At 38.4% G+C, this 18,713-nt stretch overlaps 1 protein-coding gene across 3 annotated transcripts in view; it reads right to left on the bottom strand.

Annotated features, from left to right (window-relative positions):
* DENND5B (DENN domain containing 5B) overlaps nt 1–18,713 on the bottom strand; it is a 138,158-nt gene that overhangs the window by 72,920 nt on the left and 46,525 nt on the right. For 2 of the 3 annotated variants that reach the window (XM_083365149.1, XM_083365147.1), the window contains exon 2: nt 5,375–5,440. The exons of the other annotated variant lie outside the window; for it this stretch is intronic. In XM_083365149.1, the coding sequence (XP_083221275.1) occupies nt 5,375–5,440 (66 nt within the window). The remainder of the gene's footprint in view (nt 1–5,374; nt 5,441–18,713) is intronic. 3 annotated transcript variants of the gene reach the window in all.

The following is an 18,713-nucleotide window of genomic DNA, read 5'->3' as shown; positions in this document are numbered from 1 at the left end:
CCAAATTGGCTCTCTTTCTCTCTCATTTAGGACTTTATTAATTATATTATAATATAATTACATTAATTTCATTCTAACTTTAATCTCTACTGCCCATAGTGTCTTGGAATTGCAGAGGATACTTAATACATAGAAATTGGTCTTTTGCCAAGTGCACATGGTTCAATTAAGTTATTTCAGAGACTTTACACAGAAAAAAAAAATTAAATGTCCCGTTAAGCGTGCCTTTTTAATACTTGCATTTGCAGACATATTTATCAAATTCATGCTTTTCTTTTTTTCAGTCGTTCATTACTTTCAGTCATGCACATAACATTTTAGCATGTCCTCAATACGTTTAGTTCCGTCACCCTTTCCAGGAAGGTAGACAGAACTCTCTCTGTGTTTGATGATATTGTCCAGACAAATCAAATTCAGTAGGGGCTAAATTTAGCAGCACATTTGCTACACTGACTTGGATGCTAAATCAAATGGTGCAAGAATTACTTTATCAAATTCTAAAATAATGCATTTTCCTCCAAGTAGCTCAGAAGAACATTCAGTGGCCTTCCTTATAATCACCAGCATTTTTGTTCGTTTATGGACTAGGCTAGGGCCACCTAAACGTTGATGGGCAGATTTATACAACACAACCCTTGCTGGCTCAAGGCACATATGGATAAATACATCCTTTACTTCATTCCTTCATGCATACATTCCCATCACAGGGTTGGGATGGAATCCTTTCCTCTCCTCTCCCCCCCCCCCCCGCTGCCAATTCCCTTGTAGATGACTGGTTTCTCATATCTATCAGTAGCTGCATCACAAGGAAGAAAGAAAAGCAGTCCTTCACACATTCATCCGTTTTCTGTTGTCTAGTTACACATATTGCTCAGTTAGCATTGGTTCCCAGCAGTTCTGCTGAGTGAAAAGTATCTGGCAGAGGCTTTCATTTACTATTATTTTCTATGATGAGAATGAGAGTTAACTATAGCCGTAGCTGCTTTCACAAATCCATTTCAGGAAGAAGAAGAAAACTTTAAAAGTGGTAACGCTAATACTGACCAATGTTTTCCAATAGCCCCAAGGGACTAGGCAAGGGTAAAACAAAGACTTCTGCTCTCTTCCTCTTCCTCATACTCCTAAACATGTCATATCCTAAACATTTTAAGCAATGTTACCCACAAAAGGAAAGACTTAAAATGTTTGTTCTGAAAAAGCTGAATCAGTAAGGGCTGAGATTAGTACCACCACACAAAGGAGGAGCTGATTAAAAACACAAAACTCTTCTCAGCCCACTCATTTAGGATTAAGGTTAGTCACAAATTTTGTGCAAATGCAGGGATAAAAATATCCCTGCCTTTTTTAATAAGGAAACTATTTCATTTGTATGTCATGAAAGACAAATCTTAGTGATTCTGCTTATTCTCGATGGAGTTGGCCTTTCATTTCTTACACTTGGGGTGTGTGTGTGTGTGTTTGTGTGTATAAAAGCATATTAGGCTACATTTAGGCACAATATACCATTATTGGTTGTTACAAGAATGAGCAACAGTGACCTATAAGTGTAAGTATTTCCTTTTCACATATAAGGAGAAAAGGCTAAAAGCGTCAGCTTGTAGGTTGAAGTAACCCACACTTTGCTTTTCTGTCCAAAGATAGCCAAGTATGATTACATTTGTTCTCAAACCAGGAACTCATTCCATGATCTAACTGGGGTTCCAGATGTTCTTTTGTGAATAAGCTATAAACGAAGTAAAGAAAAATTTATCTCCTTCCCATCATGCATGAAGAGTGGTGTGAAAAGAGTCGCTCATTCTCTATTCTATTTTGTAATTATGGTTATTATGGGATCTGTACTTGGCAATGAATTGATTTTTCACGGGTTTTTATCTATGGAAGTGATCACTTGCTATCATCTCTCGGTTCAATGATGGAGAAATTGTGCCTTACGGGGGGAGGGGGAAGGAATCCAGTGAACAAATCAAAAGAATCTAAAAATAAAAATCTTGATAAGGCTGTAAACCAGGGGTCCCCAACCCCGGGTCATGGAAGTGGCAGGTGAGTGAGATAATGGTACTTTTTCTAGAGTCTCAACATCTTTATTAGATTGAAATACTGCAACCAGTTTTGTCAAAACTGTCAAAATGTCAAATGTCAAAAAGATGCTGAGACTTTGAGTACAGAGAAGCACAACAAAGATGATTAGGGGACTGGAGGCTAAAACATATAAGGAACGGTTGCTGGAATTGGGTATGTCTAGTTTAATGAAGAGAAGGATGAGGGGGGACATGATAGCAGTGTTCCAATATCTCAGGGGCTGCCACAAAGAAGAGGGAGTCAGGCTATTCTCCAAAGTGCCTGAAGGCAGGACAAGAAGCAACGGATGGAAACTAATCAAGGAGAGAAGCAACCTGGAACTAAGGAGAAATTTCCTGACAGTTAGAACACTTAATCAATGGAACAACATACCTCCAGAAGCTGTGAATGCTCCAACACTGGAAGTTTTTAAGAAGAAATTGGACAGCTATTTGTCTGAAATGATATAGGGTTTCCTACCTGAGCAGGAGGTTGGACTAGATGACCTCCAAGGTCCAATTACTACTACTACTTCTTCTTCTTCTTCTAGATGACCTCCAAGGTCCAATTACTACTACTTCTTCTTCTTCTTCTTCTTCTTCTTCTTCTTCTTCTTCTTCTTCTTCTTCTTCTTCTTCTTCTTCTTCTTCTTCTTGTTATATTATTATTATTATTATTATTATTATTATTATTATTATTATTATTATTATTATTATTATTACATCATGGTGACCAAAACTGGATGCAATAGTCCAAGAGTAGCCTTACCAAAGCATTGTAAAGTGATATTAACACTTTGCATGATCTTGATTCTATCCCTCTGTTAATGCAGCCTAGTACTGTGTTGGCTTTTTTGGCAGCTGCAGCACACTACTGGCTCATATCTAAGTGATTGTCCACTAGGATTCTGAGATTCCCTCTCACAGTTACTACTATTGAGCCAGATACCACCTATACTGTACCTGTGCATTTGGTTTTTCTTGCCTAAACGTAGAACCTTGCTTTTTTCACCACTGAATTTCATTTTGTTAAGATAGCGCCCAATGTTCAAGTCAGTCAAAATCCTTCAGTATCTTAAGCCTCTCTTCTAGAGTGTTGGCTATTCCTGGCAGCTTGGTGTCGTCTGCAAATATGATGAGTTCTCCATCTATCCCCTCATCCAAATCATTGATGAAGATTTGAAGAACACTGGACCCAGAACAGAGCCCTGGGCTACCCCACTGCACATTTCCCTTCATGTAGATGCAGTTCCATTGAGGACATCATGTTGAATACGGCCGGTCAGCCAGCCACGAATCCATCTGGTGGTGATGCTGTCTAACCCACATTTTTCTATCTTATCAAGTAGCAGGTTGTGGTCTACTTTATCAAATGCCTTACTGAAGTCCAAGTAAATGATATCCACAGCATTCCTCTGGTCCACTAATTTTGTCACTTGGTCAAAGAATGCAATACGTTTTGTTTGGCATGATCTGTTTTTGACAAGCCCATGTTGGCTTTTGGTAATGACTTTGTTTGCATCTAGGTGTTTGCTGATTTGTTGCTTACCTGTTCCAGAATCTTCCCAGGTATTGAGGTCAGACTGATAGGTCTGCAGTTTCCTGGATCCATTTTTTCCTTTTTCAAAGATGGGAACTACATCAGCTCTTTTCCAGTCCTCTGGTAGTTCCCCAGTGTTCCAGGATCTTCGAAAGATATACCGGTAGTTCAGTGGTTCTGAGATCACATCTGCCAGTTTCTTCAGAACCTTGAGGTGTAATCCATCTGGTCCTGGTGATATGAACTCGTCTAGGGTGGACAGGTGCTCACTTACCATTTTCTTACCTATCTAAACTTGTGTTTCTGATCTGTTTTTTACAGGAATGTTTTTGATAGGTTGGACTGTCCAACTTCATCTGTGCATGCGCAGGATCTAGGTTATGTGCACGAAACCATCCCTCCCCCCCAGGTCTATGGAAGACAATTTTTCCTCCAAAACCAGTCTCTGAAGCCAGAAAGATTGGGGACTGCTGCTGTAAACCAAGTTCTTTAATGTTAGGAATTCTTTGTTATTAAGGCTGTAGGAACAAACATCTGCTTTCCAGGCCTCACTTCTAAAAGACTTCATAAAGCTTTTCACTTATTTAGCTTGAATGTAGCAACAGATCTGGGCTGCAAAACTCCAGTTAACCACAGATGACATAGCAAGCAAGCAAGCAAACATTTACTGTACCTCTTGGTTGCTATCTGGAAGACATCTAGAGCTTTGCAACCAAGATCTTGAGCCCAGCCATAAGGGTTAGGCAACCTCGGCTCTTTTATGACTCATGGACTTCAATTCCCAGAATTCCTGAGTCAGCATAGATGACTCAGGAATTCTGGGAGTTGAAGTCCATGAGTCATAAAAGAGCCGAGGTTGCCTACCCCAGTCCAGTCTTTGTTGGCAAAAATAAAAAACTTCTTGTTTGACAGGCTCCTTACATAATCCTCATTCAACATTCCTTGTATTCAGAACTAGTCCATTGTTTCTAATGATTGCCCAACAAAACGCTTTTTAGAGAGCATTTCATTATCTGGTCAGTTTCTTTTCCACTTTGTATGGTGATTATTGCTACTAATTACGCTTTATAGGGACTTTTTAAATAAATAAATAAATAAATGGGGATGCTATGTTTTTTGTATTGTGGGTGGAAGTGAAATCTGCTAACTCAAAGGCAAGTTTTAAATATTTTAATAAATAACACTATATGTTTGCTATCTTCCTTTTATTAAGTGTAAATGGTAGACTTGGTGAGTTTCTATACAACTGCCATCAATGCAAAACGAGATTTCGTTTTGTAGCTTTCAGGCTTGAGAATATCAGCAGCCCAGATGAAAACTCCCAAATGTGGCAAAATACAACATATAATTCTAACATTAGATAGGTTCATATCAGCTAAAATATGGTCTGCTGGGTTTTGGCTTAAAGTGTTAAATCACAAGCACTATGATTTGAGTTTATGATTGGGCCTGGTATGGGGAATCAGCCAATTGTGGCTTCCATAGGCCATTATTAAGCAAACCATTAACAGCATGAAGTACGAAAATCCCTGAGCAAAACCAAAATGTGTGTATGTATTTAGAACTGGTAAGGGAAGAAAAAGCACACGGCAGTTAGTTTACTAATTTAGAACTCCCCAGGAAAAAGATGATAACTGCTGATTAAAATAATTAAAGTAAGTAATCAATGAATAGAATTTAATGGAATTGAAGAGAAATGAAAAGATGGAAATGAATACTGAAAGCCTGTAGTTAAAATGAGCACACCCCCCCCCATTTTTTTAATGTTTATTTTTACCTGATGTTCTTTTTGCAGTATCTGAATTCCTGCCATGGCGGTCGGCTTCTAGCCACTGGTATAAGACTACATAACATAACAGAAACAAAAAGTATGTATGAACAAAATGAACGGAAACTGCATAATTTTTGAAAAAAAGAAAGAAAACATGGATAATGAAATTAGCAGTAGTATTTCTACCGCTGGTTATGAAAAAGAGACAGGACAATGAATGTGACATGTGCAAAGACGTTTAATAACCTAGGTGCCATTTGAGTCGCTGTTGATGGGAAAGGAAAATTTAACTTGCCTTCTGTTGAACATGGATATGGCAGTTCACATGATTAAGAAGGGCGACTGTTCAGGATTCATGCTTGTGCAATACATTCAAGTCACGTTCAAATGATCTGTTCTAGCTTCCCAATGAAGCTAGAACAGATACTCCAATGCGCTTCTTCGGAGCTCATAAAAAGTTCTTTAGTCTACCCAAAAATTCTCCAGCAAATCTTCAGTGAGAGGAAAAGAGCAATTCCAGAAACTTCTAGAAATTTGGAATTGTTTAGGCCAGCAGCCCCCACCCAACCTTTTGGGTACCAGGGACCGGTTCCTTGGAGAGAGGCTTTTAATCACGGACCGGAGGGGGCGTGGCTTCCTGTGCTGCCTGCATCCTGCCCAGTTTCTGGAATACTGCAGCCTGCTGCCAGTCCACAAACCGGGGATTATTCCAAATGGCTTATGTTTTACCCATGTAAGGCAGATGGCAGGGGAAGATTTCAAGGGCCAATTCCAATATCACTAAGTGAGCGTCTCTATATATGTATTGCACAAAAAAACCCCACATCCAACTATAATTAGGTTGAGGCAGGTTATTTCCATTCAGTTCTTCATGGTAGCTTGTCATTCTCTGCGGTAGGGTATAAAGCCACCATGCTTGATGTAAACTGGAAGATCTATCAAACACTGGAATCCATTTTTTATTTGTTTGTTGATTGGTCATGTGGGGTATAATGACAGGGGAACACTACCTTGATGTGGCTGGGAGGTACCTGGCTTTTTAGTGTATGATATTATGTATCAACAAGCTGAGAAAGTCAGAAAACATTTAATTTGATTTACTTAATGTTAAACCAATTAAACACAGTTCATATAATTACTCTTCATATCTTCAATTATTTCTTCTGACATCACACTGAAATTTAAAATTCAGGGACCATTTTCAGGGAAGATACAGGTCTTCTTGGGACCCTCCAACCTGAAGCAACTTCCCCAACCTGATGGCCTCTGTCTACTTTACCTGTCTACAACTCTCATCAACTCCAGTCAACCTGGGTACAGGCTGGGAATGATAGGAGCTGTCAGTCAAGAAATCAGGAAGACGCACAAGATTGGGGAAAGGGTATTATTAAGAAATGGAATAAGGAAGCAGTGAGCTTCTCCAATATAAGTCAAGGAATATAGGACAAATTTCTGAAAATTACAACTTTCTCAAAAACAGTTTCCCATCTCTGAGCCCTGATTAGGAAAGGAAAATTGTTAGCTGACAGAAGGTAGTGTTAACACAGCCTATTTCATTCTGGCAAAGAAGATCCTCAGCAGCCAGTGTTCTGGAAATTATTTGCACATGTGTTTAGAAAGAAAAAGCATCAATATCCCATCCCTATCTTTGGCAGCTGTTTTTGTTATAGTTGGCAATGCCATCATCTGAACTGGCCCAAGAGATGTAATGTTAAAGTAAATAACAACAAAAGATGATTTAAGTATTTATTAAAAACAACAACAACAACAACAAAAAGCCTACTCATAATGCCATGGGAAACATTTTGGCAGATAAAAATGGAAGCTTCCTGTTTTTAAGGCTGGATGGAATTGGTTAAAATGGACGGGAGAAAAAAATCATTATTTTAAAAAAGGTAAGGTTTCAGGAGCTGGTAGGCTTAGAGTGTGAAGTACAAAATATTACACACATACACAAACAGCTCTGGACAGGTCTGACATATTAATCCTCCTCCTTTTTGCTTTAATCATATCTGTTTTCCCCTACCATAACCGGATTTAGTTCCAATGTATCTCAGTCTTTATTTTTGTTAAAAATGTTTAGCAAAAAGAACAAAAGTTCACACAGAAGCAGCAATAGTGCCCTGAACGAACATAGAGGACAAAGAATCTGCACACCTTTGCAACAAGTAAATTTTAGAAAATAAAATGGTGTTGGTAAATGTCAGAATGATATCATACACTCAGAAGATGCAATGGAAGTAATAATATAATGCAGAGTAAATACTTGATTACAATTCTGAACAGCAACTAGAACAAAGGAGGAATGAAAAAGGAACAAAATTGTTTATTTCTTTACCTTTACCTGTAAAATGTATTTTTTCTTCCAAGACTTCAAAGCAATTTATATGTTTGAAAGGAAAGGAGGAACAGAGGAAAGGTTATAATTTTTTCTTTCCTAAATGGGAATACTCATTTTTCAAGCTACCTTTTAATCCAGAAGAACATCTACTTTTTAAACTACCAGGTTAATTGACAACACGGCTAAAGCTAAAGACTGTCAACTTCAATCTACATTAACGTCTCCCAGAGAGCATTTTGCCTCTCCTGTGTACAGTATTAACACAATTTTAACAGAGAATGCAGTTTAATTCATATTTCCAAAGAGGCTGAAAGAAAATAGTTCGAAAGAACATAATCGGCAGCTGATTCATCATACTCAGTCTGGGTTTGCTTTACCCATGGTTTATTGAACAAGTCCTGATGGGTTTTTAACACATAATAATACCATGTTTACCAGCCACAATGGTTAGGTTTATATACCACACTGACTCAAATCCAAGCAATTATGAATTGGTGCAATGCAAGAATCTTAGCCAATACGAGCTACCTCTGGTGGATTTAGCCAGAATCTAGCCAAAACGAAGCTACCTCTAGTGAATTTCCCTTAACGAACCTTCTCAGATATTGTAAGGTAAAGGTAAAGGTAAAGGTTCCCCCGCACATGCGTGCTAGTCGTTTCCGACTCTAGGGGCTGGTGCTCATCTCCGTTTCAAAGCCGAAGAGCCAGCGTTTGTCCGAGGACGTCTTCCGTGGTCATGTGGCCGGCATGATTAGATACCAAAGGTGCACAGAATGCTGTTACCTTCACACCGCAGTGGTCCCTATTTTTTCTACTTGCATTTTTACATGCTTTCGAACTGCTAGGTTGGCAGAAGCTGGGACGAGTAACAGGCGCTCACTCTGTTACGCGGCACTCGGGATTCGACCCGCCAAACTGCCGACCTTCTGATCGACAAGCTCAGCGTCCTAACCCACTGAGCCACCACATCCCTTTCAGATATTGTAGACAGCAGTAAAGACAGATAGATGTATATCTCGCACAAAGGGCTACTACATCCTTCATTGGAAGGCACAAATCCTCAAAAAAAGGCATTTTCAGGGAGGGTTTTCCTAGCTCAAAAATGTCAATTTATAATGTCATCATTAGCTGAAGCCAGACTAAATAAAATAACAGTGCCATTTTCTATCCATATATTTTAAACAAGCCAACCAACCAAAGGCAAAGATAGATGGATAAAAATGCAGCACAATGAAGCTGCACTGCAGAAGGTATCACGCTGGTACTACAAGACAAAAACAGTTTATGGGCCTTCGAGATCTCATTAATGCAAGTCCTTCTATTCTGATTAGCTTTTACACAGAACTTTCTCAGCTGAGACCTGCAAATACTCCTTGAGGGACAAGAGTCCCAAATATTTTCAAATACAGGTCCTTTATTAACCCTTAAGTTCTCGGTTTTATCGAAGGTGTTAGAGGAGATGATTGGCAGGTTATCCCTTTTTGTCAGGCAATATGCATTTACACGGGTATGGATAAACGTCCTCTGTAATCTTTAAATTGAGGGCAAGAGAAGAAGGGGACGACAGAGAATGAGGTGGCTGCATGGAGTCACTGAAGCAGGAGGCGTGAGCTTAAATGGACTCCAGAAGATGGTAGAGGACAGGAAGGCCTGGAGCAACATCGTCCATGGGGTCGCGATGGGTCGGACACGACTTTGCAACTAACAAGAACAACAATCTTTAAATTTGCTTGATCACAAGAATGCTATGTTAAAAATAAAAATTCAGCAGAGACAATTAAGCCAGCCTCAATCTGAACTGAGTTAGCGCCTTTGTCTGTTTCTTCAGCTTTACAGCTGCACGTTCAAAGATCAGCACATCTGTAGACAGCATTCACATGAAAGCAACCTTAACAAATAGAAGCAATTCCCCAAAGAGATAGAAGGCCTATGATTTCAACATTTCATGGTATTCACAGTAGCAGCGATCTAAGCACATTACTGTGGCAGAGAAATTGGGAAACTGTGTAAATTGTGTTTTGCCCTAGGGAACCAAAAGCTCCATTACAGTGCAAATCATATGCATGATTTCCAATTGTTCCACTTCATTCATGCACATATACAAGCATATTGACTTCAGCCACGCATAACCCTGTGCGTTTTGAATGCTGGCTGCAAGCCAGTTCAGATTTTTGTAAGGGTAGAACTGACATTTTCAGAATTGTAATTCTGAAAGACTGTAATATACGTTTAGCCTCAAGCCTCTCTTTTTTCCATGTCAAATGTACATGGAACTGAGACAGCTTTTTCTTTAGGCTAAATGGCATCCATGCTTGCTAAGCAAAGATTGCTAATACAGGATTCCATTGGTTGTACACCATGCTTAGTTCTAAATACCTAGACTTTGTGTATTAGTTATCTACCTTAAGCATTTTTAAAAAAATAGTATTATTACAATGTTATCCTAGGAAACAGCACTGGCAGCTTCTTCATATCAAATCAGACTACTTGTTTATAAAGCTGTGATAGTAACTATCCAAAATTTCCAGTCTGACCTTTTTTACACCTACCTGGAACTCCAAGGACCTAGAAATAAAAACTTCAGTGTGCAAGGCATATTTTATTTCTATATTTATGTATTTATATTTCATGTTTCTAGATGAATATACCTTGCCACTAATATATATGCCATCAACATGGGTATATACATATACATATACATATACATATACATATATACATATATACATATATACATATATACATATATACATATATACATATATACATATATATATATACCATTCCACATCCCGGGATACAAAATCTGTAAAACACGCTAAGCCAATCTATGGTTTGCCCGCTTTGGTTAAGCACAATTCATGAATCCAGCCATGATTTACCACTTAGCATTAGGGATAAATTATACGGCATAATAGGTAATGATCCCTTCTGAATCTTTCAGAGCTGCAAGAAATATGGTTTGATTAGAACATTATTTTTAGCACATTTGCTTTTAAGTCACTAATGTGGGAGTGTTTCTAATATGCTCGGCTATTTTGTCTACAGCCACTGGTAATCAGGTAATTGTCATAGTGTATGTCTGCTGCTCATCTCTACTCTGACTTCACTGTTCCAAATTCCTCCAAACATCAGAAGCATCTGCAGGCATGTAACACATGATAATGCCATGACCATGTGATGAAGGGCTGAAGTCCAAGGATTTTACCATATAATAAATAAGTTATTTTTTTTTAGAGTTAGGGTGTTGGGTGAGCTAGAAACCATGATTTTGCATGGTGTGTGCCAGCCATTACCACACATAAGGATTTTTGTGATCAACGCACTAACTTTTCAGAAAAGTGTAGAGCAGATAACAAGGCAGGAATAATTCTGGCATTACCTACTCTTCCAATTTCTGTATAGTGTAACCAAACAAAATCATAAAAAAGCTCACAAGCCAGACAGAGTAGAGTTTTCATTATCATTCCTTAAACTTCTATTCAGAGTTTGTTCTAAGAATCAGATTCTCTGTGCATGAATGTTACAATCCGGGGTATGAATTCAAGCACAACTGTCAATTCTTTTTCACTTTTATAAATCCAGTAGGAAGTGTTTAAAACCAAAACCTTTAACACGGATTTTAAAAAGCAACTCCAAAGGCTTGTTCATATTTTTGTAACTGGGAGATAGTTGAAAAGCCTTGCCATCATGGATGAAACTATGAATCTTGAAATGTACCAGTAAATTCTACAGGAAAATATCAGCTGAAAGCTCAAAGAAATGCAACAACACAACAACCCAAAATACACAAGTTGTAGGATAAAATAATGGTTAAATCAGAATAAAGTTAATGTCTTGAAATGCCTAGTCAAAGTCCTGTCTTTAATCCTATAAAAAAAAGATGGAGAAAGACCTCAAGTGGGCAGTTCGCATGAGGAAGTCCACCAACGTCTGTGAGCTGAAGGTGTTCCATAAGGAAGAATGGATTAAAATTCCCCCATCCTCAAGCTGCTATGCAAGACTAATCAATAGTTAAGTAGATGACAGATCCTGTTATTAGGTCATAAATATTGACTACTCAAAAGGGTTCACAAACTTTTAAGCACTACTGTACCTGGATTGCTACATTATCCTGTGTCATGATTTGCCTTAAGTATAATTTATTGAACAAGCCATTTGTTTAAATACCTGATTAAACCTAAACCATGGTTTACAAATTTCTGTGACTAAGTTCACTTACTGTACTATTCAAAACTAAAGAAACTACTTTAAAGTTTAGTTCAATGTCCAAATCTATCCAATATACTCATTTTAAGAAGACTAAAGTTAGAAGACAATCTAACTTTAAATCTGTGGAAAATAGATTTATTAAATGTATATGCTGTCCATCTCACTCTACAACAGGGGTGTCAAAGTGCTGGCCCGTGGGCCGGATGTGTCATGTGAAACCGCGCCCGCCTCATTGCCGGCAATGGCAAAAAAGTCGCAATACATCATGACACATCACGTAACATTGCGAGCTTGGCAACCCTGCTCTACAACATGACTCTTGTATACATTTACAATGCTCTGAAAGGCTCTAAACACCCAGTAGGAAGTACTCGTCATGAAAAATGAATATGGTTTAACCATGATTTGAACAAGCCATACATAACTGGGTTCACACATGGTAATAAATAATGGTTTGCAAGCCACAATGTCTGGCTTCTTGGTTCTTAACTATTTGCTATTGCTTCAGGTTATCTGAGAACTCAAACATTAACCTTAATATCAAGAACTCAGTTTCTGAACCACAGACTGCTAGCAGAAAAAATATCACTGATCACCAATATGATTAAACTTTTCATAAAATTCTAGTATGAGAACAGCTGCTAATGCGGTTTTGCCTTCATGCACATAAATAACTGAAAAGGTGTGCCAGGAAAACAGACATCTAAATACATATTCTAAAAGATAATATTTCTGGGCTTGAAATAAACATAGAAATTTGTCTGTCTCTTCAGATAATATATTGCTGCACACACAATGCACTTAAGGAAAACCCTTTCAGGACTGTAAATGTTTATAATACTACAAACTGCGACAGATTTTGCAAATGTAATAATTTTGTGGGGATGGGGGTGGGGGAGATGATCTGAACCTAAGCTTGTTTTAATACAAAGTGAGTTGTTACATTAGGCTTCCTGCCAAAAGGATTAAATACAGACAGACTGAGCCATCTGCTTGTCCCTTGACTGATTTCTGAAAATTAAAGAGAATTCACCAATAGTAACTGCCCATTAACAGCTCAGCTATTTTTAAGATGGTGCTAGACAGTTAACAGAATGAACTTCACAGGAGTAAGGAAATGTAAGAAACATAAATGTAGTTTTCAGGTGTTATCATCAATACAGAAACGCTCAGTTAAACAAAAAACATATTAATAAACATTGCTGATAGTGGGAAATGCTTCTCATTTTCATTATTTTTTATTCCTAAGTGTTGAATGAATGAATGAATGAATGAATGAATGAGATTTCCCCAGATAAGCAGATGGCCCTCACTTTGCTGGTACCTTTAAGACCTAGTCCTTCGCCCAAGCCTTGGGCAAGGGTGACTGAAGCCTCTTTTGGGTAATAGAGGTTTGCTTTGATTGTTTATTTTATTTATTAAATTTTTATGCCGCCCATCTTCCCTATAAGGTGACTTTGGGTGGCTTGTTGCCTAGTCTGTGCCATCTTTGGTATTATCAATATATTGTTTTATTGTTCTCTGTTTTTGTCTGTGAATTGTCCGTATTTACTGAGAGTTGGGCAGGGTAAACAAAACATTAATACGATTAAAGATTAATACAAATAAAATTATTAGTTGCAGACTAAATGTGTCAGTGCTAAGACAGGCTTTCATACTAAAATAATGTTTTTCCCTTAATTAAATTTAAATTAATTACAATTAAAAGCTTAATTAATTTCCCCTTAATTAAGAACAATCAAAAACTGGAAAGAAAAAAGGGAATTTGAGGGGATTGTTTTAACTAAAATCTTTACAAGACGTCTGAGGAGTACTCCAGGTTCAAAGGGAAAAGGATAGCCCATTGTAGAAAAGGGTATAAATGTAATGTCTGTCTGCAATTGATGCCAGGAAAAGACAGAGCTGGTTTAAAGAGTTGCAGACAGGCATGAGTTTCATACCCTCTACAGATATGTTACTGTACAGGTAAGTCCTCAACTTACAACAGTTCATTTAATCACCATTCGAAGTTACAACGGCACTGAAAAGTTATGACCATTTTTCACACTTACGACCGTTGCAGCATCCCCATGGTCACACGATCCAAATTCAGAAGCTCGGCAAATGATTGTGAAGGTTACGGTGTGTCGGGATCACTTTTTGTAACCTTCCGACAAGCAAAGTCAATGGGGAAGCCAGGTTCACGTAACATCTATCTTACTAACTTAACAACTGTAAGTGATTCACTTAACAACGGTGGCAAGAAAGGTTGTAAAATGGGGCAAAGCTCACTCAGCAATGTTTCACTTAGCAAAATAAATTTAGGGGTTAATTGTAGTCGGAAGTTGAGGACTACCTGTAATTGCATGTGTGAATGAGCTTGGGAGACCTGGCAAAGAGGCAAAGAAAAGGGAACAAATAAAAGGCAACTTAGCCCTCAGCAGAAATGTGGGTGTGGCAAGAGGCTCAGAAGGGATCCTCCCTAGCTTCTTCAGCTGTAAAGGGGATGGGGGCTGGTGGGGGGGGGAGAGAAATATGCTTTCAGACTTGCAAAGTTGATCTCAGCATTGTGAGGTAGACCAGACAGGAAACACAGTCAGATGAGCTAATTCTACTTTACTGTATATTGTAAGGTGAGTCCCTTCCCTTCACTGGGTGTCTTTGCCATGCTCCCAAGGCCATTCCCACACACCATTACAGATATATATAAAGTATAGCAGAGGGTAAATAGCTATGGCTGCTTTCATTAATTATTTCATACTTTTTTAAAAAAAAACAAACTCAAATTTCTCCACTGAACTTATTGGTCACTGTGAATTTGAACCCAGATTTCTCCATTTCAATCCAACAATTCTATCCACTACATTACTCTGCCAGCTTTCCAAACAAATTTATATCTCACTTTAGCTATGAGTAGGAGGTTTGCTTACCCACGGCAAATTCTTAGCTGGTGTGTTGCACTACTTTGATAGTAATGTTATAATTTATATATGATGTAAGGTAATAACTATAATCATAGTATTTATAAGCACTGGTGGATATTTATGGCATCTACTTATGGCCAAGCATTCAACCTATTATTTGGTGTACCACAAGAAGAAACAGTCTATCCTCCATCCCCCAAAAAGCACACCTGCAGTCTCTACCAAATAGTCAGATCACACAATTTTATGCATTATTCTCCAACCCCAAATTTCCAATTTTGAATTCTTTTTTAAAATCAAACTAGGGACTAGAATAAAATGCAATCCAGGGTTAGAAGGACACTGTTGAATGTAAGACATAAACGCCCATTAAAATGAAGGTTACATATAGCACGAAAGCCTGTCCAGTTTCCACAAGAAATTGTCACTTGAGTAACTCAACCTTAATAAAAGTGTACCAAATCAGCATATTGCATTTTAACTACAGTAAACTACACTTACAATCACCGTTAGGACCACAATGTCTGTTGCTAAGCAAAGATGTTAAGTGAGTTGTGACTTATTTTGCCATGGTTGTTAAGTGAATCACTGCAGTTGTTAAGTAAATCTGGCTTCCACTATTGACTTTGCTTGTTGAAAGCTAGCTGAGAAGGTAGCAAATGGTGATCACATGACCCCAGGACACTGCAACCACAGTAAAAACATTCTGTTTGCCCAAATTCTGATTATATGACCATAGGGAAGCTGAAATGTTTGTAACTATGAGGACCAGTTGTAAGTCACTGTTTTCGGTGCTGTTATAACTTTGAACAGTCGGTAAATGAAAGATTGTAAATTGAGGAGTAGCTGCATTTGAGTTGGGAGGAGGGGATTTTATACATACAATAGATAGAGCCGTGTGGTGTGTGTGTGTGTGTGTGTGTGTATGTATGTATGTATGTATATGTATATATATGTACACACACACACACACTTACTTTTAAAACTATTTTAGATGTACATACATACATTCATACATACATACATACTCTTCTTCCTGAATAAACTCTAAATGGATTATGGTAACATAGAACCTGTTATCTACGCCGTAGTAATCATTTAATGAAAAGATAACGTTAATCCAGCAGATGGTTTCTGAAAGTGCCCATAACACGTTTCTAAAATTCCAAATGGAGCCACCAACTCAAGACGTAGGGAAAGCATAAATCTTTCATGCAAGTTTGCAATAGGGTTACAGCCTCCTTACCCCAACCTAAAGCATAGGTCTTAATATCAGTCAAAACACTGTATATTATATTCCCTGGAAACTCCAAGAATGGGGGGATAAAGGGAGAGAGAGAGAGCATTCATTGACTGCAGTCATAGATTGCAGTCAATCCAGACATGTATTTTTACTGTGGAACGCTTGGAGCTGAATATTCCCTAGGAGAATATTTAACCAAGAGAAACAAACAACCCGGAGGCAAAAGAAAACAACAAGCTATTTAGGGAATAACTACGCGCTCCCACATGATAGAAATGCTGCTACTTGAGAAGTGAAAACCAGCAGTGAAAATAAACAAGGGTTTCTCACATAAAAATAAAGTAATACTAGATGTACCAACACTCCTCCTCTCGTTCTCTGGCGGTTCAGTTCAAGAAAAAACGGGGGTGGGGGGGTGAGAAGATACACACAAGGTTGTATGCTATTAATAGTTCACCTCCAAATGCAACATTCTTCCCATGTGTCTAGCTTGGGCTCAGCTGGCACTGCCCACTTAAAATCGGAACAACAGGAGGAAGTGCGAGGCTAGAATTCAGATTCCAGGACCTGCGTCTCTCAACGTGTGCCAGTTCAGGAGCCTGACTCCAGTGGAGGAGGCTGGCTTCTTCCAAGCAGAAAGCTTTCTGTGGGCTGCTCTGCATATTTGCTCATAATCCAGCCATCGGACAGCCATACAGACTAAATACACAGGCAGGCAGCAAAATGGACAAAGGAAGGATATGTTCCTCAGGGGTTGCTCCTCCTAATTTTTATGTCTCCACTTGAGGCACAGATCTGCACCGGAATGGAAAAAAAAATCTTCACTGCTGCTCTTGCTGAAGGCAGCTTCCCTCCCCACCAACACACACACACTTATTGCTGACTTAATGCCAGTTAATCCTGACACCCTTCTGGGCAAGCTTCCTGACAGCAAAAGAAGAAGCAGAAGTGGGTGGGGAAGAAGTGTGGGTGGAGGGCCAACAGCTGACCTCTTCCACTTCAAGGTCTTGTTTACAGAGGCCATGGCTAAAATTAGAGGCCTGAAGATGCAATTAAAGGCGGAAATGCCAAAAAGATGCCCACAGTCCCTGACTGAAACAATCAACAAACGCTGAGAAGGAGTATTCGGATGAGAGGCACAAGGGCCTGAAATTCTCTTTCAAAAGGATAAATCTTTTTTTTTCCCCCATCTGTGAGTACACAAATTCACAGCTTGTATTAAGCCTTGGGGTGTCTAGGGAGGCTTTGTTCTATTAGCTACAACTCTGCTGGATTCACATTATACACTAAAACCCAGATGGCTACTTCACGTGTGGTTGGTTGGTTTTAGCTTAGCACAAGTAAATATTAGCCATTTTGACTGTGAGATTATACAGGTAGTCCTTGACCTATGACCACAATTGAGCCTAATGTTTCTGTTACTAAATGAGACAGTTGTTAAGTGTCTTTTGCCCCATTTTACAACATTTCTTATCACAGTTGTTAAGGAAATGACTGCAGTTGTTAAGGTAGTAACAGTGAATATAACTTTCCCATTGACTTTGCTTGCCAGAGGTTTGAAAAAAGTGATCACATGACCCTGCGACACTGCAATTGTCACAAATATGACCCAGTTGCCAAGTGTCCAAATTTTGATCACCTAACAATGGGGATGCTGCAATATGTGAAAAACAGTCATAAATCACTTTTTTCAGTATGGTTGTAACATTGAACGGTCAATAAATGGACTGTTGTAAAGTCGAGGACTACCTGTACTTTTGGCCCAATATGTTATGTAGACCCAAACAATTCTGGCTTGTAGAATGGAACGTGGTTCATGAGATGAGTACATTACCCCTGAGTAGAACAAGGTGGCCAATAGCAGGGTAAATAATAGATTCCCATACCAGACAGCCATAAATATGTTGCTTTAAAAAAAAGAGAAATAGCCATAGTAATTATGGTCTCATATAGCACAATCCTATATAGAGCACTGTTATCAGATAATTTCCTGATTTCAACACAATGGAGAAATGCTGAAATTGACAAAGGCTCATTCCAGTATAGCACAACGCTTTGGAAATTACAAATACAGTTAAAAAGATTATCTGAAAATTCTGGGTTGCTTACAAGCATCACTACAGTGTTTTTTGTAACTGCTTAATTTGAGGGAGGCATCAATGGCTGCTCCAGAGGTTCCCAAAATATTATAATTTAATCTGATAGAAGAGACAATTATCACACACATATAGAATGATTGCTGTGTTCAATAAACTTGATGTAAGTGAAATAAAATGTTCATTTCAAATAATTCAACCCAAATTAATTTTTCTCCTGATCTTACAAACTGCTTTGACCTGGTCAGTAGTTGGCCAAATGTGGTCTTCACTTCAATATGTTGCATACCAAATTTGCAGATTATACAAGCAGAGGAGAATTTACTATATTCTTAGGGTACTTCCTATTGTTTTGCTGAATTTTATACTTTATTGGCTAATGAATGAATGAATAAAAAAGGAGAAGCTTTAACTATAAACTTTAGGTGCTTTAGTTTATAGCTAGCTGAAAAAAATAAATTAAGCTGTACTATTCAGTCAGCTTCATGCTGCTCTAGACAGATTTATTTATTCAATTTGTATAGCCACTCATTTCAAACCAGTGACTCTG

This window comes from Vipera ursinii (assembly GCF_947247035.1).
Source record: "Vipera ursinii genome assembly, chromosome: 6".
NCBI classification, from domain to species: domain Eukaryota; kingdom Metazoa; phylum Chordata; class Lepidosauria; order Squamata; family Viperidae; genus Vipera; species Vipera ursinii.
This window is presented reverse-complemented; position numbering and strand designations above follow the sequence as displayed.